Genomic DNA, 24893 nt, shown 5'->3' on the forward strand with positions numbered 1-24893 from the left:
AGTGCACTCAACACAGAACAATTTTATTAAAAAGGAAAGATGTGGAAAGCTAAGCCAACTTACTCGTAGTGAAGGGTGCCAGATGGGCCAACGCAGTTTCAGCTGCCTCAAGGCAGTGAAGAGTGGATTCATCTTCACCATACCTGTGATGCAGGGACATGTTGGAGAATCCTGTGGGCTGATACAGCAAGTTCTCGTTTCCATTGGTGCCAACTTTTAAGAATGGAGGAGAAAGTGGAGTAACACATCTATGGCAGAATGCAATGTCCACAGGTCTAATAAAATATTTATTAAAAAAAATTCCATCTTTTTACTCTGAAGGGATGAGTCACTTCACTGGAGTGAAAAAAATCCAGAGCTCTTCCCACCACCTATTAGCAATGGAGGGCCAGGGCCCCACATCCACGGAAATCTGAGGTTGTGTCCACACTGAGGTCAACCACCTGGGTATGCGAGCCTGACTGCCTGCTAAAATACAGGGACCTTTGAAAAAGGTCATTGTAGGATGACTGGAAATGTTACCAAAAAAGTACAAAGCTATTATTCTAGATTATTATGGTAACATGGGGGGTGGGGGAAACCACTGAGTAGGTCATCAAAGAACTACTGTTTTAGTGGCAATTCCAGACTTCAGTTACGTGCTCTTGAGCACTTAAGCTTTTAGCTGCTTCGCATGCAGTATGAATAGTACCTGTATGTCTGTTCCACAGGGCTTTATAAATAATAAATTGTTATGTACATAAGTATTCTTTACAGACTTAATGAGGTAAGATATTTCCAGGGGGCAGCAAGAGGTGAGATACTGCTGCTGGGAAATCAGAAATATAAAGGTGAGAAAATGATTACAGAAATACCAGAACAGCGCACAAGGAACAAGGAGGTTTATGGCAAGAGCATATTTTTGGTGAGCACTAACAAATTCTAGCAAAGTGAGAAAGAGGACGGCTAATGATAAGCTTCTGCTGTTTTTCTGATACCAGCCGTTCCCTGCCACAAGCCTTTCATTTGAGGCAAAAGTATGTGCATTTAAAATAATGTCCGTATCTCTGCTTCTTCACCATAGAGCACAGGCTGGGGATCCCTGGAAAGTCACCGGGTTTACTTCTTAATTCTTGAATTTTGATTTGGTTCTTTTTCAAAACTTCTGAGCCTTTTTTTTTTTTTTTTTAATCATACTGAAGTTTGACTTCAATTTCCTTAAACATGGTAAGCGTAGTTTCACTGTTTCATGGAGAGAACTATTTCTGTGTCTGTTAATTAATTGTGCTGGTTTGTAGTCTTGGTGTGATACCTCCTCGTGTTCCTAATGACCTTTGATTTTGCTGAACATCATTATAATGAAAAATCATCTCTAGAAATAATTCTTCAGAATTTCATTGGTTTCCATCAAGCTTCTTGGGAAGCCAGCAGTCTGGGATAAAGGAAATCCCCGTTTCAGGTTAGGAGAAGGCAATGGCACCCCACTCCAGTATTCCACTCTAGTCTTCCACTCCAACCCACTGTAGTATTCTAATATTCTTACCTGGAGACTCGCCATGGACAGAGAAGCCTGGCAGGCTACAGTCCATGGGATCGCAAAGAGCTGGACACGACTGAGCAACTTATAACAAGGCACTGAACAGTACTACGGACTGGTTGGCTTATAAACAATAGAAACTTATTGCTCACATTTATGGAATCTGAGAAGTCCAAGATTGAGACGTGAGCATGGTTGTATTTGATGAGGGCCTGGTTTGTAGCTGCAGTGTCCACTTTGTGGACGTGGCAAAGCATCTCTCTCAGTTCTTTCATAAAAGCACTTAACCGTTCATGTTTGTTTGTTTTTTTTTTTTCCTTCCCAAACGTCCCATCTTCTAATACTGTCATCTTTGAGGGTTTAAAATGTCAACATGTATTTTGGGGGGACACAAACATTCAGACTATACCAGATTGACCTAGCCATGGAGATATATTGTGAAGAATTGTCTTATGAGGTTACGGAGACTGAAAAGTCCCATATCTACCATCAGAAAACTGGAGATCCAGGACAGACAGCAGTGTAATTCAGTTCAAGACAGGAGATAAAATGAGCTCAAGCAGTGAGATAGGGGAAAAAAGGGCAAATTCTTCCTTTTATTCTTTTCAGGCCCTCAACGGATTGGATGATGCCAACCACAATGGAGATGGCAATTTCCTTTCCCAACTCCAGTGATTCAAGTACTCATCTTATCCGCAGACACCCTCATAGACACACACAGAAATGATGTTTAATCTGGGCACTTTGTGGCCAAGTTGACAAATGAAATTAAACATCATAGTCACTTTTAAGAAAATGCTTACTTACCCTGTAAAACCTCATTCCGTTTGTATTTATTTTCTGTGGGAAGTGGTAACTCAGATTATTTAGTCTGCCACCATCACAAGTGAAATTTAATGTCTTCCTTTTACTCTAAATCCATTGTGCCTCTGGATAATTCCAAGAAGATAATCACCTCATCTTAAAAGATTTCCACAGATGGTAAAACTATCCCCCAAACTTGACATTCAATATTGCCCCGTGTGAAATTCTAATGTTGGAATCTGTGTTTGTAACAGGGGACCCTTGAGAAACCCCATGTAGTTGGTAATATTATAGTTGCCATTTTACAGATGAGGAAACCGAGGCTACAAGGGGTTCCTGGACCTAGTTCCAACATGTGTGTGAAGGGTTCTCCACATCAACAAACAATTCTTGGATACTAGCAGAGTGACCAAGAATTCAACTCAATTCTATGATTATAAAATGCATAATTATATAATTATAAAATTGTTATGATGATATATGTATATTTGATTATCTGAATAACCAAATATATATATATTTCTTATAAATCATAGCACTGCAGGGGTAGAAAATGAAGATGGAAAGTGCAAAACACTATATTGTGAAAACCTTCTGACTTTTGCCTGTGTCTCTTAGATATTAATCACTTTACAATTAATGCTTGAGGGAAAGAAGTAAGACAAAGAGGTTTTTAACAAGTCCCTTAAAAAAGGGTATATTATCCAAAATAGTATCTGTAAATATATTCATATTTTCAAGTCTGTTGGGTCTACTAGACTTAAAGTTCACCTCTGAAAGTCATCAGTGCAAAGACATCTTAGATTTGAATGAATATGACATATCACCTAGGTCAGTAATTCTAAACCAAATAAGTATCTGACACCCAGAGGACTTTAAGGACTTACGGGGAGAACTTTTCAAGTGCGCATGCTGCCTCTTGTGTTCTAGTGAGCCCCTCCAGTAGGGCAAAGGTGTATCTATACTTCACAGGCCTTACCTTAGCCATAATTACTCTTAGGAGAGTGTAGATTTTTTTTCAGGATTATTGTTACCTGAAAACTGGGTGAATGTTCAACCAAAAGACACATCAAGCAAAAGATCAAGAGAAGGAAGGATTTACTATTTGCAGCAAGTAAGGAGAATGGCAGGCTTCTTTCCCAAAATAGTGTTTCCAAAACTGCAAAATTGGGGAAGTTTTAAACTAGGGTACATGCATCTTCACGAAGGGGCTTGAGCCTTTAGTCTGGCATAATTGCAGCAAAGATTGACAGAGTCCAGGCTTTTGTTGACTGAAGTCAAAGGCTAGAAAAGCTGCTGCTGCTGCAGCTGCTGCTAAGTCGCTTCAGTCATGTCCAACTCTGTGCACAAGTCATATTTCTGATTCTAATTTTTCTTAATGATGTCTGCTAAAGTTATATTTTGTTGCCAAATTTGGTGTTTTGGACATTAGGGTAATTTGTACATACAGCAAATCCATGACTAATAGTTCTTAAAGCAAGTTTAGATAGAACTGTTGATTTTAAATAAACTGATTGCTCTTTTCTTTAAAAAATGTGGAAGAATAGTTTACAAGGTCTGTGTCTCTTAAATGTATTAGAATGAAATCACACTAGAATGTGACATTTAAAATAAGTATTTTATCTAAACAAGTATCTTGACTCTTGGATGACATCAATGCAACGATTCTTCTCAAAATTGCTGAGATCTGTCTGAAGTTGCCTGTGGCTGATTATGGTGATCACAATCTCTGTGTTCAGTATTGAGATTCTGTAGTCCTTATCATCCTAACAGCCTTTAGTTTTAATATGAGTTAAAATTAGGCAATGGCAGTTGAACAGAAAAAAAAATGTGTGCAGAATCTACCTTTTCTTCCATCAGATTTGTTTCATGATTGTTCTTTGGTTCTTCTTTGTAACAGTAGAACTTTCAACAGATTAGGATAATCATCAAATTGATTTTATATAAATTGATTAGTTCTTTTTCCCAATCATTTTAGTTACAGATGTCAGTATAATTCTCCAGAATGAATTTAATGCAGTAGCAGTTTTCATGATGACTTGGAAATTGTAGTTGTGGGGAAAAAAAAGAGCCGGGGAGGCGGGTCATGATTTTCAATATGAAAAAGATTTTGCATAAGGAAAGACACTCGGAGTAAGGTAATCCAAGACCTGAAGGCAAGGCTTAATCTTGGTGACTGAGTCAGGGCATTGAGCTTATATTTGACGTCTTACTTGAAATATGGCCTCTCTTTTGTCAACTACCAAGTAAGTACCGTGCTGAGTCATTAGGTTCCCACCGCACCACAGGGAACACTGGTTTTGTATTCAGTAACATTATTTCCTCTGGCATCATTCCTGAGACGTAATCAAAAGTCTCTTATCCAAGTTAGAAGCTAGCCTAGTCCATACTAGTTTGAAATTGTATGTGATACTGGCCCCAGGAAACATGGCTCTTTACAGCACTTAAAAAGAGCATACTTTTGACACTCTTGTTTTGAAGGTGTGACCATTAATTTACTGGTCATCTGAAGATTTGTGATGCCTCCAAAATTAACGTAAAAACCAAGAAAGTGATTTCTCCTTATCTTCTGTGAGCAGTGTGCAAGTTCGTATATACAAGTTCTGATTGTAGTTAGTAAGATAGAATTGAGGCTAATGGAAATAAAAACAGATTAAAATGGAGAGTTGAATGATAGAGAAAATTACCCAATTACTAGAGAGACTTTAGATTAACTTCAGATATAATAGACCAGATTGTAACTATCTATAAAACTTTAATAAATGGAAGTAGCCCTTTTTTACTGTCAGGAATCAGTGTTGGTATTATTATTCTCTATAAGTAAAGGAATATAGAAAGAATAAAGACACTGGGGACAGGAAGACTGGTTTCTAATTCAATTTTAGCTTTTATTGTCTGTGAGATACTGGGAATTACTTAATATCTCAGAATCTCACTTACTCATCGATAAATATATATAGTAGCATCTATTTTGTAGGATTATTGGGAAACAGAATTTGCATCTATTAGAATATTTAACATATGGTTCATTCTCAATGAATCCTTATAATAACAATATCATCTCTTTGCACATGTTATTAATAAACATTTGACATGAGTACATTTGTAGCAATTTCAAAAATTGTGTTAAATAATAGATGAGTATTGATAATCATTTTTATCTTACAGGAAAGGTTTTAGACATTTGAAAAATCTTGTGGTATTAAAAGTTCTACGATATGCAGTCTAAGCACGAAGTCCTAACTCATGGACCACCAGGGAATTCCTTCGATTCTCTTTCTCTCTTTTTTTTTTTTTTGGTGGGAGGAGTGTGTGTGATTTTTGGTAGTAGTATAAGACAATATGCCTGTTTTTAGGGATTCATTTTTTTATGAGTGATAATTTCATTTATGTGGAATAACTTTGGCTCTTCAGAGCTCTTCTGAATATGGAAGGTATTTCTCTTTGACAATAATCTTGAATAAGAATTATCTTGAAAGATTTTATATGCTTCTGTCTTTTTAAACAAGATATGCTTATTCATGACTTCATCTCATCTTGATGCTGTTATAAATCTGAACATAAATTACTCTGTTGATAGAGTGATAACTTCAGAAATTGTTGAATACTTTGTAACATTTACTTCTATATTTCACTACTGCTGGTTCTTTTGAATTTATTCTTTAATTTTTTTTCTGCCTCCTTGCTTTAATTTTTTTTTTTAATTTTACTTTATTTTTAAACTTTACATAATTGTATTAGTTTTGCCAAATATCAAAATGAATCCACCACAGGTATACATGCGTTCCCACTTCTCAGTATTGTCAGTTTCTTAGCTTCTTTTAATTAGTTACGGACTTTTCAACCAGTTTAGCAAGTCTATTAAAATTATGAAAAGTAGGAGTAACTTGGGTTTCAAAGGTGGGTCAGTGGTAAAGAATCCGCCTGCCAATGCAGGAGACATGGGTTCGATCCCTGGGTCGGGAATGGCAACCCACTCCAGTATTCTTGTCTGGGAAATCCCATGGACAAAGAAGCCTGGTGAGCTACAGTCCATGGGGTCACAAAGAATTGGCTATGACTGAACAGGCGTGCACGCACGCGCGCGCACACACACACACACACAAACATACACAGTTGCTGCTGCTGCTGCTGCTAAGTCGCTTCAGTCGTGTCTGACTCTGTGCAACCCCATGGACTGCAGCCTACCAGGCTTCTCCGTCCATGGGATTCTCCAGGCAAGAACACTGGAGTGGGTTGCCATTTCCTTCTTAAGTGGAAAGTGAAAGTGAAGTCGCTCAGTCGTGTCTGACTCTTCTCGACCCCATGGACTGCAGCCTACCAGGCTCCTCCATCCATGGGATTTTCCAGGCAAGAGTACTGGAGTGGGGTGCCATTACCTTCTCCCAACATACACAGTAATAACTTATAAATGTGAGTCTCTCCTAAAACAAAAATTCTTGAACTTTAGATAAAGACTGTAATCTTTACAGTTGCTCAGAGAATTTTGTAAATTCCTGCTTTCCCATTCTGCTTTGGTGAGTAGAGTTATTTGAGAACTAATTTCCAGTTAGGTGTTTAATAAAGTGTTAAATGAAGTCTTCTACCTCTTAATATTTCCTATGTGCATACAAGCTATTAAGCTAATAGAAACTTTTGACATTGTCATGTATGGTTTTAACAGATATGTTAAAATTAAGTAGTCTGCTGGTTATTGTTTTAGATCCAAAGAATTTTGAAAACTGCTCTGGAAATGTTATACCAGAAAAAAGAGTTTTATTGAACAGTAACAATAAAAACAAGCAAATTTAGATAATGCAAACATCTTCCTCTGGACTTCACCTTTCTAAGGCAGGTCTTACTTATCACCCAGTACAAAGCCTGATTGTACACCCAGAAAGCCTGCAGTCCTTATTTACATTTTTCCTCAGGGCTTGATAAACCCTGTAAAGTAGGGACTGCAAAGCTGTTCTAGCAGTCAGGCTGTAGGGACATTTTAAAGCATGATCTAAACATCTCAGTCGTCTGTGCTACAGAGAGGAGAGGATCAAAAAAGAAAGAACCTCAAGATCAAATAATGTTTCTGGTATGCATGTTACTTCCTTTCAACTGGAATATTTTCGATTTGTCTCAAGGAAGCAATGAGGACAATTTGCTTGAATCTTATATTTCAGGCTTGTTTTAAATTCATTATCGTTTATTTTCTTCCAGGTGGAGCACCATTATTCCCACAAGTTCACAGTAGTGGTGCTGCGTGCCACAAAAGTGACAAAGGGAACCTTTGGTGACATGCGTAAGTTCTCTTATTTGCTCTTCTGTTGAAAATACATAAATATGATTCACTCTTCAGTGGCTTGAGTTCCTTGACAAGCCAGGGGCTGTCCCTTCTTCAGATGTAATTATCTTTGTCTACAGCTTTGAATGATAACATTTCGAATGGTTCTATAATGCTCTTTTATCTGTTGGAATAGTGTTCTAAGTTGACTTTACATCAGTTGCGAGTTCAGTTCAGTCGCTCATTCGTGTCCGACTCTTTGCAACCCCGTGAACTGCGTCACTAATTCCCTGCCCATCACCAACTCCTGGAGTCTACCCAAACCCATGTCCATTGAGTCGGTGATGCCATCCAACCATCTCATCCTCTGTCATCCCCTTCTCCTCCTGCCCTCAATCTTTCCCAGCATCAGGGTCTTTTCCATTGAGTCAGCTCTTCACGTCAGGTGGCCAAAGTTGTGAGTACTTGGAGTCAGATAAAATGACTGTCCTATGACATACAGAGTTTCGGATTTCAAAGACATTTGTATTCTCCTTTAGAAAGAGGACTGAGTCAAGAATTTAAATTACCTGCGTCTGTGAGATATTGTGCCTATGGGATTTTTTTTACAATGCAGTTTATCTAATTCTTACTCCTTTAAGTTGTGTTTTTTATGTGTGAAAATAGCTATAGAAACTGGTGTGGGACAGTTTGAAATGATGTGAACAAAAGCCTGAGGATAATTTTGAGTTAACTTGTTGGCAGTATCCTTCTCTATGTTTTAAAATGCAGTTTTCCTGGTTAATCTTACCGTTCAAATGACTGGGAGTCATGGATGTGGGAATACAAAGAAAAATGAATAAGTACTGTGATGCTGAAATGGGTAAAGTTAGTTGTAGATTATTGCTAAAATATGGAAATGGCAATCTACCTCTCAGAACGGGTTCTGAGGAAAGAATGGAGATTGCCATTAATCAGTCTGGGAAACAGGGAAGTCTTTCCTGCTGAAGTGGCATTTAAACTGGTACTTGAAGGAGAAGGATCTAGTGCTGAGAGCACGGAGAGTCTCAGGCAGAGAAAATAGCACATTAAAGGGTGAGAGAAGGGCAGAGTACTTGTGAGGTCGTGAGCTGTTGGACACACAGCAAAGGTGAAGGAGAATGAGACTAATTCAACAAGCCTGCAATTTTATCAGAAATGCAGCAGGAAGAACTTGACGGCACTTGAGTCACAAGTCACGTGATTCGTCCTTTATTTTAAAACATATTTGTTCTGCTTATGGTTGCTGGGGGAGGGGGGAAGGATGGCGGGAAAAGATAGTTAAGGAATTTGGGAGGGACATGGGCACACTGCTATATTTAAGATGGATACAAACAAGGTCCTACTGCATAACACAGGGAACTCTGCTGGAGGTTATGTGGCAGCCAGGATGGGAGGGGGTTTGGGGGAGAATTGATACATGTATAAGTGTGGCTGAGTCCTTTCGCTGCCCACCTGAAACTATCACAACACTGTTGGTCGGCTATACTCCAACATGAACTAAAAAGTTAAGAAAAATGATCTTGCCAGAGTATGTTAAATATATTTGAGGTGACTGTAGAACATGCTTTTTATATTTAAAAATAGTGACTTGAGCTTGTTGAAATCACAATGAAAATGGGCCACGAGAGAGAGAGGTTAAATACTAAGGAATGGAGAATTTGAGCTCAAGCCTTCAGTGATTGAAGAAGAGTGTCCAGGAAGTTAGTAAAAGTTGGAAATCAGGGGGTGACCAGGAGGTGGGATCTGATGAGCAATGCTTCTCAGGAGACATAATGGAACAAGGACAATTTCTTTACATCTAATCTGATCAGGGATTTATTTTCTAAATTTTATCTCATACAGTGATACACTTCAATTAATCATGCCTCTGCCAATGTTTTTATTGTTATTCTTCTTTTGCTTTTTATACTACTTTGAATTCTCATCAATTCAATGAGAGTTCACAAGAAGAAAGGTATTTGTGAAAAAGAAGCCAAATCAGATGCCATATTTAAAATCTGGTAACCCTGTGACCTTGAGAAAAGCACATGCCTTACAACTCTAGATGTACTATTAGTTAGAAAAGCCATTTATAATTCGACTAAAGGCTATGTCAGTGACTCATCAGCCATGCAAGTTACTGACCTAATTTGACTTTAAAAATTTTAGTTATCTCTTATTCAAAGTAGTATGGGCTTCCCAGGTGGCTCAGTGGTAAAAAATTCACCTGCCAAAGAAGGAGACACAAGAGACGTGGGTTCAATCCCTGGGTCGGGAAGTAGGAACTACTTACCATGGAGTAGGAACTGGCAACCCACTCCCATATTCTTGCCTGGAAAATGCCATGGACAGAGGATCCTGGAGGGCTACAGTCCTTGGGTTTGCAAAGAGTCAGACGCGACTGAGCACATACATATAAAGTAGCAGCATCCTTTTCTGTTATATCGGTGCAGAACTCTGTCCTAGATAGACAAGGATCTTTATTATGCTTGAGGTGAGGTCACCAGCAGTTTAAATTCTACTCTGAATCTCTTCAACTAGTATGGATCTGATTTCTTAGCCGTCAGTACTTTCTCCATAATCCTCAGGAACTTTGGCAGTGCTGATTTATTGTAGTTCTGGAGAAGGAAATGGCAACCCACTCCAGTATTCTTGCTTGGAGAATCCCCTTGACAGAGGAGCCTGGCAGGCTATGGCCTGTGGGGTTGCAAGAGTCGGACACGACTGAGCGACTAAGCACACACACACACATTTATTGTAGTCAGGACTGGAAAGAGAGTAATGTCACAAATGTCGTTTTAAACCTACTTGAGTTGATATTGCTAACATTATTCAAAAATAAACATTGGACATTAATTCATCTCGCAAAATAGTATGTTTTAGATCCCCATAGTGTGTACAGCACAGGTTGCACTCCTGAATTCCAGAAAGCTTGTTATTTATTTATTTACGTATTTATTTGCTGGCCATGCCAGGTGCCTTGTGGGATCTTAGTTCCCTGACCAGTGGTTGAACCCAGGCCCACAGCAGTGAAAGCATCAAGTCCTAACCGCTGGACCACCAGGGAATTCCCCAAAGCTTCTTTTTTAAAGTGACGCACCCATGAAAAGAATAGTCACCTGACATTAATCACTACTGGAGAAAGGATTGTGTTGTGAGAGTCTCTTAACATTTTTAAACAGCATTTGTCATTTGACTTTATCTTGCTTGAGTTATAATCTTTATTTGAGGGGGAGGAATTGTTGCCACCCCGTGATGTCACTTTGATGAGCTTACAGAAAGAGAGTCTTAGAGAAATAAATTCAATAATAAGATTGGTAAGAAAAAGTAGAGGGACAATACACCGTGCCAAACTATTTTTGAGAAGTTGTAGGTGATTATTGTGAGAAAAGGCATGGGCCGGCCTGAGCTGTCACTTAAGAGTCTTGATGGCGTTGCTTGGTGAGCTTGATCCATACAAATGACCTAGTAAACAGAGTTTGGTGTGTTTGTGCATAGAAGTTCTTTAAAGGTAGCCAAGGAGAGAACCATAAAAAATGTCCTAAGATCTGCAAAGGATGACAGAAACTAGGCCCACCTCTGCTGTTGATAGTGTCTACATTTATTTAAAAAGGCAAATTTCCATATAGGTTTGCATGTTGGTAGAGAAGCATGACCGACTGCTGTTGGGTTTTTCAGGTTTTCCTGTGCGTGTAGCAGCTGAATCAAGGATGCCACTTGAATCAAATAGCTGACACCTAACAAAATACCTATGTCTGATTTTTTAAAAAAATCTAATACTAAGATTGTATCTATTTTTTATTTTGTCCCTTGTAAAGCCCTCCTATTCTAACTAGCTTCTTTTTGGAATACCATCCCATGTTGCTAAAACATCATCACAGCATCAGGAGCACCCCACAATCTCTCTTGAGAGGAGTAAGAGCTGACATCTGAATCATAACATCTCACTCTTTTCCTTTTTAAAATTTTTTTTTAACCTCAGAGCACTGGGCCAGCCAAGGACAAGACAGCCCCTTCCCAGACATTGCTGTTAATCTCGGTTTGTTCAAATGTATCATTAGTACCCAGGGCTTCAGGGCCAGCCTTTCCCTGCCTTCTTATGCTCACGCCATATGAAGAGGTGGTTTGAAGTTCAGATACGCACCCGACTCACCATGTGTTGCTCAGTTGCTAAGTCATGTCCGACTCTTTGTGACCATATGGGCTGCAGCACGCCAGCCTCCTCTGTGCTCCACTGTCTCCTGGAATTTGCTCAAATTCATGTCCATTGAGTTGGTGACTCACCATAGACTTATTTTTAAAAAAGTAGTTTGCATTAATTTGACCTGACCAGGAGCCAGTCGGTTGTGCCAGTGCCAAACGTTGGTTGGATTAGTTAACATTATATTAAATACTATATTAAAGTCTACATTTTGCATTGCTCTTTCCTCTTCTAGCAGAAGATATATATCTGTAGAATGAGCACGGCAACGGTACAATTTCAGCTGGTTATTTAGTTTCCTTCATGCATACATGAAACAAAGCACACAGCCCTGGCCACAAATCTCATTTTATAACCAAATAAGATCACCGGCACAAATGCCGTAGCTCCTGCATTGAATTTCTGTTCCTTTAAAGAAGTTGGGGAAAACAGATCATGGATGATAACAGGTGATAATGGAGGCTTGAATTCAGAACTAGGTCGATGAAATCACTGACTAAGATGAAATCCCTGAGGGTGATATCAGATAATAAATATCATAGTGTTCCTGAAACAATAAAATACCTTATCAGTGCTCAACATTTTTAATATCCTAATTATGCACATGTACTGAGAATTCTTGTCTCCTTGGATGCCGAACTCTTTACAAAATTAGCATCATAAACATTAGGGCTTCTTAGGACAGCTATAGAAATGCAGATAGATCTTCTTTCAGCATTCAGGAGACAACAAAGCTTAATGCCAACATTTAAACTCTATGAAGAAAATAAAAATACTTGGGTGAATTGTGAACTCATTGTATTTAAACCAATTTTTACAAATTCTTCCTGCTTAATATTTTAAGGAAACTTTTCAAGGTTCTTTTTTTTTTTTTTTTAAGGATCCCACACCTGAATTTTTCATAGTGTCTTTGTCTATGGGTAAAGTGTATTTATTTCAGATAAATAAATAAACTCAACAAGATCTGCATCAAATTCTTCATTTTTAAATAGCAGATCTGAGGCTAACCTAATCTCTCCAGATAGTGCTTCTCAAACTTTAATGTGGCTATGAATGTGGGATAAAGTTTGCTTCTCAAACTTTAATGTGGCTGTATCAGGGGATATCGTCCAAAATGCAGATTCTGATTCAGAAGATCTGGGGAGTAGATTCTAACACACAAATGATGCAGACATTGCCCATCTATCGACTGCATTTGGGGAGGCAAAGTGAAGTCGCTCAGTCGTGTCCAACTCTTTTCGACCCGTGGACTGTAGCCCACCAAGCTCCTCCGTCCAGGGGATTCTCCAGGTGAGAAAACTGGAGTGGGTTGCCATTTCCTTCTTCAGGGGATCTTCCTGACCCAGGGATCCAACCTAAGTCTCCCACATTGCAGGCAGACACTTTAACCTTGCACCACCTTGGGGAGGCAAGGTCTAGGCAATTTCTTTTATATTTGTTTAGTCTGAGTCTGGGGTTTCTCAGGTGGTTCAGTGGGTAAAGAATACACTTGCAGTGCAGGAAATGTAGGAGACGGGGGTTTGATCCCTGGATCAGGAAGACCCCCTGAAGGAGGGCATGGCAACCCATTCCAGTATTCCTGCCTGGAAAATCCCCATGGACAGAGGAGCCTGGTGGGCTACAGTCCATGGGGTCGCAAAGAATCAAACAAAACTGAGTGACGAACACACACACATCCCGAGTCCACAGTGCTTAAAAGCTCAGAGAAAAGAAACAACATTGAAACTTTAAGTATTCCAAAATGGACAAAGATTCTAATGTTTTGGGGTGTCTGCTGATTTGCCTTTTCTTAAACAAAATAACCATGAACACTTTAGTACATTTTATTTTTTAAACTCCTATAAAGGATTAATTACATGCCTCAATATATTCCTTGAGAAAAATGATAGAAATAAACACAAAGATCTTAAACGTCCACCACAATTATATTATGAAATTCTGAAATTTATAATATAATTGCATGATCATTCTAGATGAAAACAATGAAGAGAGTAAGGCATCTATTTTTACCATTTCAAAGGTCAGTTCAGTTCAGTTCAGTTGCTCAGTCATGTCCGACTCTTTGTGACCCCATGAACTGCAGTACGCCAGGCCTCGCTGTCCATCACCAACTCCCGGAGTCCACCCAAACCCATGTCCATTGTGTCGGTGATGCCATCCAACCATCTCATCCTCTGTTGTCCCCTTCTCCTCCTGCCTTCAATCTTTACCAGGATCAGGGTCTTTTCAAATGAGTCAGCTCTCTGCATCAGGTGGCCAAAGTATTGGAGTTTGAGCTTCAACATCAGTCCTTCCTGTGAACACCCAGGACTGATCTCCTTTAGGATGGACTGGTTGGATCTCCTTGCAGTCTAAGGGACTCTCAAGAGTCCCACCACAGTTCAAAATCATCAATTCTTTGGCACTCAGCTTTCTTCACAGTCCAACTCTCACATCCATACATGACTACTGGAAAAACCATAGCCTTGACTAGATGGACTTTTGTTGGCAAAGTAATGTCTCTGCTTTTTAATATGTCTCTAACTTTCCTTCCAAGGAGCAAGCGTCTTTTAATTTCATGGCTGCAATCACCATCTGCAGTGATTTTGGAGCCCAGAAAAATAAAGTCAGTCACTGTTTCCACTGTTTCCCCATCTGTTTGCCATGAAGTGATGGGACCAGATGCTGTGATCTTAGTTTTCTGAATGTTGAGCTTTAAGCCAACTTTTTCACTGTCCTCCTTCACTTTCATCAAGAGGCTCTTTAGTTCTTCTTCACTTTCTTATATAATGGTGGTGTCATCTGCATATCTGATATTATTGATATTTCTCCCGGAAATCTTGATTCCAGCTTGTGCTTCCTCCAACCCAGCATTTCTCATGATGTACTCTGCATAAGTTATAATAAGCAGGGTGACAATATACAGCCTTGATGTACTCCTTTTCCTATTTGGAACCAGTCTGCTGTTCCATGTCCAGTTCTAACTGTTGCTTCGTGACCTGTATACAGGTTTCTCAAGAAGCAGGTCAGGTGGTCTGGTATTCCTATCTCTTTCAGAATTTTCCACAGTTGATTGTGATCCACACAGTCAAAGGCCTTGGCATAGTCAATAAAGCAGAAATGAAGATCAGAGTACACACTTAAAGTGAAATGACCCAACGTATGGAAGGTACTGTATACCTGTACAAATATAGTGCACTCTTTCTCTCATGTACATAAATATACTCTCCCTGTCATATACACAAATATACTTTTCCTCTCATATACACAAATATATTCTCTATAAATACTTTAATATGGTTTAATGCTCTCTCCACTTAGTAATCTGTGATTTTATTTAGGACATTTCTAAGAACACAGTCAGGGTAAATTTAGGTACTCTGCTTCGCATTGCTGTAACATTGTGAAATACTATTTCTCTCTCTGCAAAGAGCTTTGACTGAGATGTGTACTCGAAGTGTGTTGACTGCAAGAAGTTTGGATAAAAGCTTATCATTACTGAAAACTTGGCTGTTCTTCACAAAAGAAGTTGCAGTTGTCATCTTTCACTTATTGTCAAAGAATGTATAAAAACATGGTGATTCAAAGGGAATGGAAGACTTTTAAAATATTCTGGACCACCTGACTTCTTGTGGGGATTCAGGAAGAATGTTGGGTTTGTACCCCTTGGGCGTCTTGCGGAGAGAGGAAACACACACACTTGTGGCTTTACTCCTACTTTCTGGGGTGGCGTGGAGTTGAGGACCAATCAACAACGGTACTGATGCAGGGCTTGTGAACTGGGGCATGCAAGTGGAGCGGCTTTAAGATGGTTTGAACCAAACGCAGAAGTTTGTGTACACCTATTCATATGTAAAATAGGCATCAGGTGCTAATTGTTTGCAAGCGCTCAATTCCTTTTGAATCATTCTGTGCTGCTTTTTATGGTTTTCAGTCCTATGGAGTAGTTACTCTGAGAGTTCACACATCTCTGTGTAGCCAAACAACTATTCTCCATGCTAATCAAGTCCATAAAATTTCATCTCTTATGATTTTTCTAAATCACATTAACTTTGGCTCTGAGCCCCTGGCTCACAGATTAGGTAGGGGATTAAGGGTGATCTCCCCCTCCTCAGGGTCCTTCAGGTGTTTTAGTCACTTAGTGCTTAGTTTCTCCATTGTGTTCGACTCTTTGCGACCCCATGGACTGTAGCTCACCAGGTTCCTCTACTCGTGGGATTCTCCAGGCAAGAATACTGGAGTGGGTAGTCATGCCCTTCTCCAGAGGATCTTCTTGACTCAGAGTTCAAAGCCAGGTCTCTTGCATTGCAGGTGGATTCTTTACCCCCTGAGTCACCAGAGAAGCCCTCAGGCACTTCGAGTTGCCTTTAAATTAGGAGTGGGGCCTGCCATAAGCCTTGGTGGCTGCCGTCATTGGTATCAAACCTTCAGCTAAATGTTGTTTGCATGGATCCGGGCTTTCCACTTGGACAGGCACTAGGATATGTCTCAGAGTAGTCTTCCTGGTGATCACAAGCCACACCAGAGAGAGATTCTACTCCTGTGCTCAGGGTTACAGTACTTACAGACCAGGCTCCGTGACCATCCCATAGTCATCACGCTGTGCACAGAACAGCAGAAGCATGACTTTTCAACTCTTGTAGAAACCGCAGAAAATTGAAACTCATTTGAACTTTAGGACAGGTAGCCCTCTTAACTCCAGTCTTGTCTCTCCAAAGCAGCAGTCTGAATCCCGTCACCTCTAGACTATCCAGAGGATTAAACTTCTTCAAAGGATGTGACTCCCAACACAAAGTGTTAATAATTCCCTGGGAAAGGCAGTCAGAACTCATCCTTCCTATTTGTGAATGTTGGGCTGAGAGGCGTGGTGTTGGGTCTGTATGTAGAGAAACATCACCTATTCAATCTTTTGAGAATCTTCATTAGAAGCAAGGGAAATGTAGAAATTACTATGAAAATACATTATCCTCTCCTGTAGCCATTAAAAAAAATTTTTTTTGGCCACACCTTAGGGGATCTTAGTTCATGACTATAAGGGATCTTGGTTCCCAAACCAGGGCTTGACCTCAGACCTCCGATAGTGGAAGCGTGGATTCTTAACCACTGGACCACCAGGAAACTCCCTTCCTCTAGCTGTCCTTGAGCTCCACAGTGATCAGAATCTCCAGGGAGGAGGCAGAATGTATTTATGAAAGAACGTGGTCTTCGGGGCAAAATGCTACTCATTAGTCTTGTGTCTTCAGGCAAGTTTCCTCTTTTTTTTCTCATCTTAGAGATGTTGATACATGTGATGCATTTACATGCCTCATGCATAGTAATTACTCAATGAATATTATATATTATTGTTAAAATGATTTTGGATATGCATGTAAGAAGACATTAATTTCTTATATATAATCTTTATATGAATCAAAGAATTTTCTATTAGGTAGATTGTGCACTTGACATAATTTTCAGTTTTTCATCTTGGAAACAGGAAATTTCCATTCTGAATTTCTGTGTTGAGCAGATGATTGGATCCTTGCCACCTGCCACTCCACCTCCCCACCCCCTGCCAACACTCTGGTCTTTTTTTTTTTTTTTTGATTGAAGGATAATTGCTTTACAGAATTTTTCTGCTTTTTTTTTTTTTTTCCTTTTTCAGCTCAAGAGAAATGGTGGAATGTGCTTTCACTGTCTTGTTGATAATCTTGGGCACAATTCACTCCTTTGCTGCCTCGACAGCTGTCCAGGCCTCTGTTTAACACTTATCACATGCAGAAATTCCCTGGTGGTCCAGTGGTTAGGACTCTGTGCTTCCACTGCAGGGGACCAGGCTTCAATCCCTGGCCTGGGAACTAAGATTCTACAAGCTACATGGCATGGCCCCCCAGTGAAACAAAAACAACCCCTTCCCACAAAATACTTGTCACATGTACTTGTAAGGCAGGGGCCTATTTCTTACTTTTTAGAAAATAAGTGATTGAGTCTGGAAGATCTCAGAGGATTTTGGATGAATGAATAAAATGCATAAATATGTATAACTATACCTTTCTTCTTTGATATTGCTTCCTTTTTTGCCTCACTAGAGAGAGAATTAAAAAAACAATTTCACACTGCATTTTTGCAGATTATAAATACTTCTGATATTTTTATCCATAGCTATCCAAAATTCTCATAGGTTTCAAACGTGTAACACCTTGGACTGATTTATAACATAATTAACCTTTTCTTGGATTAATTATGGAATTGCAAATACTTCTTTTTATAAATGGCACTGCTGTTGTCGTCTCTTCTGAATCAAACTTTTCCCTAAAATCAGTTGTGATTGAACATGAATTTTGGTTTACTAAATATTTTTGTAATATTTCTGAGTATCCACCCATGACTCTAAAAATTCTGAAATATTTCCCAGTGGGCTTTTTATGCAAAATAATTCCAAGATAAGCAAAGTATTCTGGAATACACACATCTGTCTCTTATCTCTTATCTAGTATTTTCTATGTGGTAGGAAAATAGAAATATATTAGAAAGGCCTTGCTGTTTAGAACTTAATTAGAATGTCATGCAATTTATTAAGTTGTCAAATGGTTTTGTGAGTATGGTTAGTCTTTTTCCTCTCTATCTAAATTTCAGTGGATTTTTTTTGTTTGTTTACAGGTATATATTTGTGTGTTTTAGGTAAATGTAGTGAATGATACTATTTTGTGATATTTTGTTAACATCAGTGGATCCTTGGTGGATTTTACCACGTTTATTCAATAAGATAAATGGAGCTATATTCCAGTGGTATTTTTGGCAGCCATGCTTTCGTGAGATAATTTATTAGCAGGTTCCCGTCAAGGTGAAGAGTACATTACCAGTAGTAGTAGGGACACAACCCATGTGTTCTCTTTTTATTTTTTTAAGACCTATCAGGAATGGATCCTACTCACCTAGTCTTCCGGGGATTCCCTCCTTAGTTCTTTATTGTATATATATCTTATACTTGAGCTTCTTCATCTTAAAAAACTTTTTATGTTTTTCATACATGCTATTTAACATCTCAGTGTTCTACAAAGTATCTTTAATTTTCTAAAGTTAAAGGAAAAAAACCCTAATTTTTAAAACCATTTTTACAGCTGAGGGATGATAACCTTCTTATGTGCTAAGTAGATACTCTTTGTCCAAAATCATATGCCACTTCTATTAATATATTGAACTGCTGTGATTAATATCTAGTGGAATTAAATTAGAAAACAGGTTAAATGTTTCTTAAATTTCCAAAGAAAAGCATACTGTTAAAGTTTTCATTTCAAAGAGCATGGCTCTGCTGGTCTAAAATTTATGGGAAGTCACTTATCATATATATTATTTTAGTATATTTAATATTTTAACTTTTTTCTTAAAAAGAAAATTGCATGATGCAGAGATTGAAATGACCAGTTACAGTTCACTGAGATCTGGTATGAGGGGTTTTGTAGATTTTACTACTCTTTGGAAGCACTTTTACCTTCTCACTCCTCATTTGCTGCATCAGCACGTTTTTCATAAAATATTTTAGATAAAATCCTAGACAAAATTATTTTAAGTTGGTGTTCAAAGTGTAATCTAAACCTCCAGATGCAAAATGAAGTAACAGTTCTGAAATTTCAACTTTGGAAAAGAAATGTTACACATAACCCAGTGCTTATCCCAGCATTGTTAATGTCATCAGTGCGTGCTGAATCAATTATGTGCACACGCACACACACACACACACACACACACACACACACATATATATGATTATTTCAGATTTTTTTCCTTTATTGGTAATTACAAAGTGTTCCCTGTGCTATATAGGAGGTCCTTGTTGGTTATTTATTTTATGTATGTTAATGGTAGTGTGTTTATGTTAACCTTAAACTAATTTATCCTTCCTGCCTCCTAGACTTTTTTTAATGAGGATTAAATGCGATTGTGAAACACTTGGAAAAGTGCTTGATGCATAATGTATGCAATGTGTTTGTTAAATGAATAAACAAAAATGCTAAGCAGAGTTCTTAGGATTTTATATTTCATATACTCATTTCTGTAGCACTGTGAGATATGTGATGTTGTTAATTTTACCAATGTAGGGATTTGTTTAAAGACATTAAATGAATAACCCCGAATCACACAGCTGTTCTGTTTTGGGGCTAGAACTCAAGCCTGTCTCATGCTGATGTCTATTCGTGCAGCAGCTTTGCCTTTGAGCTATTTATAACCTAGTTGGGAGGATGAAATGAGTGTAAATAGCTCAGAGATTGTGTGTTTAGATTACACAGTATTACTAATTTTGAAAAGTGTTGACAGTAAGCTTCTGAGAAGACTTTACAGCTTGAATAGAGGTAGAGATGGGTTTTATAACTTAAGTAGAGTTTTAATGTCTGGAATGGATATGGATGTGGGATATTTCAATTTGGAAAAAGTATAAGAAAATATTTTAAAAATGGGATTGACATAGCCCATTGAATTACACTACTTAGGGAATTTGGCTAATTTCTAATGATTTATCCCAAGAATAAATATCAGATAGCAGGGATAATGCCCTCTAGTGCAATGGTTCTAAAGTGGTGATTAGTTTTAGCCCCAGGCACATTGGGAAATGTCTGGAGACATTTTTGTCTTGATTTATTTTTTATTTTATTTTTTAATTTATTTGGCCACCCTGTGAGGCATGTAGGATACTAGTTCCCTGACCAGGGATCAAACCTGCACCCCATGCATTGGAAGCATGAAGTCTTAACCATCAGACCATCAGGGAAGTCCCTGGAGACATTTTTAGTTGTCACAGTTGGGAGATCCTGCTGGTTTCTAGTGGTTATAGGTCACAGACAGTGCCCCAGAGCAAAGGATTATCTACCCCTCAAATGTCAGTAATGTCAAAGTTAAGAACTCCTGTTTTAATGAAAAAGAATTATTCTTGCATAGAGTGGAATTCTATATACATATAATATATTGATAAATCCACATAGCTAAAATTAATGATATAAATATATTAATATGATTTATAATACTACAGAAGAATTTCTAGAGATTTACTCTCCAACCTAAAGGGATTCCAAGAAACATCCCTAGTTTATGAATCTTTAAAACGTTCCAAGCAGAAATACTGATAACAGAAGTATTTTTGTTTTCTTCCAAAAGGGTATCATAGAGATTTAATTAAGAGGGCAATGCAGGCAACAACAAAACTTGATGTTCTGTTTTAGATCTATGTTTAGCTTTCTTTGGGTCATTTTCCATGTATCTTTGTTCTTTCATCAACACCAGCATTCTTTACAATAAGTCATTTTTGCTATACACCAGATGGTAGCTTGCTTCGTTACTCTAGTAAGTCATTTGTTAGTACAAAATGTACCAAGTCAATTGTGAGTAGATGTTATTGGGCTTTCTTTCTGACATCAATTTGGCTGATGGTACATTCTGATAGTTTCATATTCATTTCAAAAGGAAACATGTGACACTGAGAAGACACCATGCAAGATCAGAGGCTGTGAGAAAAAAGGAAAGTGAAAAATAGGAGGTGTTCAAATTGGAGACTCTGCTTGATAAAGGGATCCCCAAACAGTGTTAAATAAAATTTTTTGGCTTCATAATTTAAAATGAAGAAAAAGCATTCTATAATTATTTGAGTTCCAGACGATGCTGCCTTAATTATAAGGGTTTTGCACGTCTCTCCCCAATTTATATAGAATCACTGTCAAAGATCTGTTTTACTAAACCACATCGAATTCTTCACTAACTTTTCCAGCTTCTGCATTTCCAGCAATTTGCAGGGGTTGCACCTATAGCCATAACAATTCTAATTTTGAGCCCATTCTGGAGGGAGTAGGAGCTGCTACTCATAAACCCTTAGCATTTTGCCCTATTTTTTGAGTTATTAAGGAAGGCACTCTGAGATTTGGAGATTTTCTTATTTATTCATTTATATTTGTGTTTACTACTTGGAAATAAAAGTTAAATTCAAATTCACTTGGAAAAAAAAATGACATTGATATTTGTGTATTAAAATGCAAATAAATGGGGTAGGACAAAGTACTAGGAAGTATGAAACATACTAACAAAGAGTGGAAAGAAGTTAGAGAGGAGAGATGGTTGTGCCTATAATAAAGGTCACCACTTCTGCAGTATTGCTGAGAGCTAGTTAAAGATTATGTGGAATTATTTTTATTTTATGAAGATGAGGCCACTAGGAGACACGATGGGCAGTGCCCGATGTAACCCGAGAGGAAAATAGAAGTTGACTTATGAACTAGATAAGGGAAGCATAGAGAGAACATCTCATTCCATGCATCTTTTAAATGTACCGTCTTTAGACCCTTATCTTGGATAGTCTTAGGACAAGGGCAAAGACGTGAATAACATTTAGTTATAAATGACTAGTGTTTAGCTATCAGCTAAACTGTCCAATGAAAACACAATGATATGCTTAAGTAAAAGAGAAGCAGTGTTCTCTTGGATAGAACAGATGCTTCTGCCATCAATGTGACTGTGCAGCGTGTTTGAAATGTGTGGATTCCAGAGATGCTCCATGGCCTGAATGTTCTAGTGCCTGTTGGAGGAGGGTCACTGACCAGAAAGAAACCTGGGGTCCAGTGGGGGAGGCCCTTGTAGGCCTGTTATCACAGTGGTTAGGCTTGCACTGAAGGTCAAGAGTGTTTCACAAAGACAAGTATGGCAGTATTATGGAGAGTGGCTTGAATGTGGGTTGACAAGCAACAGACACAATTCTGTGACTAGTCCAGGTGACTTAGTTGAACTGGGTAGGTGACATTTCGAGAGGAACTGAGGAGCCAGCATGTTAAAGGTGAAATAGGTAAAAGTTGGAAACAGGAGCTGTGAGGAAAGGAGAATGACTCTCATGTTTCTGGCTCAAACAGCTAGAAATGATGGTACTATTAATAAAATAAGAAATTTGGGGAAAAGAACACATTTTTATTTTAGTTTTTTTGGTTTTCTTTTGCTTTGTTTTTTCTTTCCTTTTGCATTTAGGGAAAAAAAAATTCAAAATGGACTACTTAGCAATGGATGATATATGGGTGTGTAATGAAGAATCTTGTATTTGTCATTTCCTCAAGGCTGCAAGGAGGAATGTATGACGACTGCCATTTAAACCTGAAGATGATTGGCTTTAGAGGATCTGAGAATAGTTATACTATAGGATTGAGATGTGCCGTGTGACTTGAAGGGTGCACACTGAGTATTCTTAAGACTGAATAGGACTTCCCTGGGGGTCCAGGGGTGAGAACTCTGTCCATCTGCTACAGGGGACATGGGTTTGCTTCCTGGTCAGGGACCTAAGATCCCACATGCTGTGTGATAGGGCCACAAAAAACCCCCCAAAACTGTATAAGTAGCTGTGATAATTCCTTTTCAAATGTTTTTGACTACGTTAACACTAAATGTTTTAGAGTTCACTTTCTTCTAAAACATTCTAATGGAGATTTGTAAGACCAATGACGAGAAAGTCCATAGTTTAGTGGTAAGATTTCTTACCACTGGGGTTAGTTTCTAACTAAACTGGGGGTAAAAGATTTCAGATACAATGAGGAAACAGAGATGTGTTTAGGGAATCAGAAGGAAAAAAAAAGATGTTTTGAACACAAAAGAAGATAATTGCATAAAGGGCATTGCATATATGCCAAATCAAATGAAAATTGAGACAAAAAAAAAAAAACCTACTGAATTTTACATTGAAGTTATGATAGGGGCATGGTGACTGTCAGGGGTTAATGAGAGGAGGAGGTGGACATAGAGAGATGTTTGTTAAAAAGTACACACTTCCAGTTATAAGAAGAATAAGTTCTGGGGCTGTAATGTACAGCCTGCTGAGTGTCGCTAATAGCATTGTACTTCGTTTCTGGGACTTCCCTGGTAGTCCAGTGGCTAAGACTCTGCGCCCCCAATGCTGGGGACTTGAGTTCCTTCCCTGGTCAGGGAACTAGATCCCATGTGCCAAAACTAAGACCTGGCACAGTCAAATAAATAAATGAATCTAAAATTACACAAACAAACAAATGTGTATTATGCTCCTGAAATTAGCTAGGAAAGTAGATCTTGAATGTTCTTACCATAAAAAAGAAAAGGCAATTATGTTAGGAAATGGAGGTGTTAACTACCTCAGCTATGATAATCATTTGGCAGGTAGGTATGTGTAGCAAATAATCACACTGTATGCCTCTAACTTACACAGTGTCATTTGCCAATTACATCTCAATAAAATTGTGAAATGAGAGAGAATAGACTGATGATGGTAATAAAATAAGGCAGAGCATAATAGGTTAGGAGTTTATGGGTAATGGGACTTAGAAGCAGTAAATATAAACAATATTATTTTTCCAAAAAACTTTGATGGAACAGAGGAAAGATCTTGAGGAATTGGCAGAATCAATTAAAGTTGTGTTTGTTTTTTAGAATAATCGATGTTTGTTTATCTTTAGAGGTTGAAAGGAAGTAACCATGCCCAAGCAAATATATACAGATTACATTTGGGGTTGGAGATAAATAAATGAGAAATCTCTGAAAGGAGGTGGAGTAGTCTGAAACTGAGAAAACAGTGTATGGAAACTTATTCTTCTAAGACATCAGGGAAGAATTTAAGTATGAATAAATACAATTTCCTATTATAAATATATTTTTTAAATTGTGAGGGATGGGGAAGAGAAACTAGAAGAGAACATTTAATCTTCTCCTTCTTGTTTTCCTAGTGAAGTGTGAACCCGAGTTGTTTTCTTAGATGAGAAATAGTGAGTAGGGTAGGCGACTCAAGAAAAGCAGTAAATGTTTGAACAACCACGTGGAGGATGGAAATAAAAAAGAATAGGGATTAGTTATATGTTTGTTCAAGTTAATAGTTAAATGAACTTTGGACTATGCTGAAGTAACTAACAGTGGAGCATTCCTTTTTCCTAAGAGCAATTTAGAAAACACAGATTAAATTAATTTTTTAAATGTCTGAAAGATTGAAAAGCCGCTGAGTCAACTAGGATTTGCGGGACTAAGATCTCAGTGAGAGGAGAAGTCACTGAATTAGGTCCAGTATTCTGCTAGCCACTTCCCGCTCAATCCACTGTGGAATCTCAGTGGGTGTAGGGGTGATGAGGATGTGAGGCGTGGCCAAGTAGTGAAGAAGCAGGGAGTTCACTAGAACTTTG

The 24893-nt window shown here is 38.3% G+C and overlaps 1 protein-coding gene across 1 annotated transcript in view; it reads left to right on the plus strand.

Moving 5' to 3' along the window:
- PLA2G4A (phospholipase A2 group IVA) overlaps positions 1 to 24893 on the plus strand; it is a 173408-nt gene that overhangs the window by 39400 nt on the left and 109115 nt on the right. Inside the window, exon 3 of the mRNA XM_061383506.1 lies at positions 7511 to 7592. Within this exon, the coding sequence (XP_061239490.1) occupies positions 7511 to 7592 (82 nt within the window). The remainder of the gene's footprint in view (positions 1 to 7510; positions 7593 to 24893) is intronic.

Source organism: Bos javanicus, chromosome 16 (genome assembly GCF_032452875.1).
Source record: "Bos javanicus breed banteng chromosome 16, ARS-OSU_banteng_1.0, whole genome shotgun sequence".
NCBI lineage: Eukaryota > Metazoa > Chordata > Mammalia > Artiodactyla > Bovidae > Bos > Bos javanicus.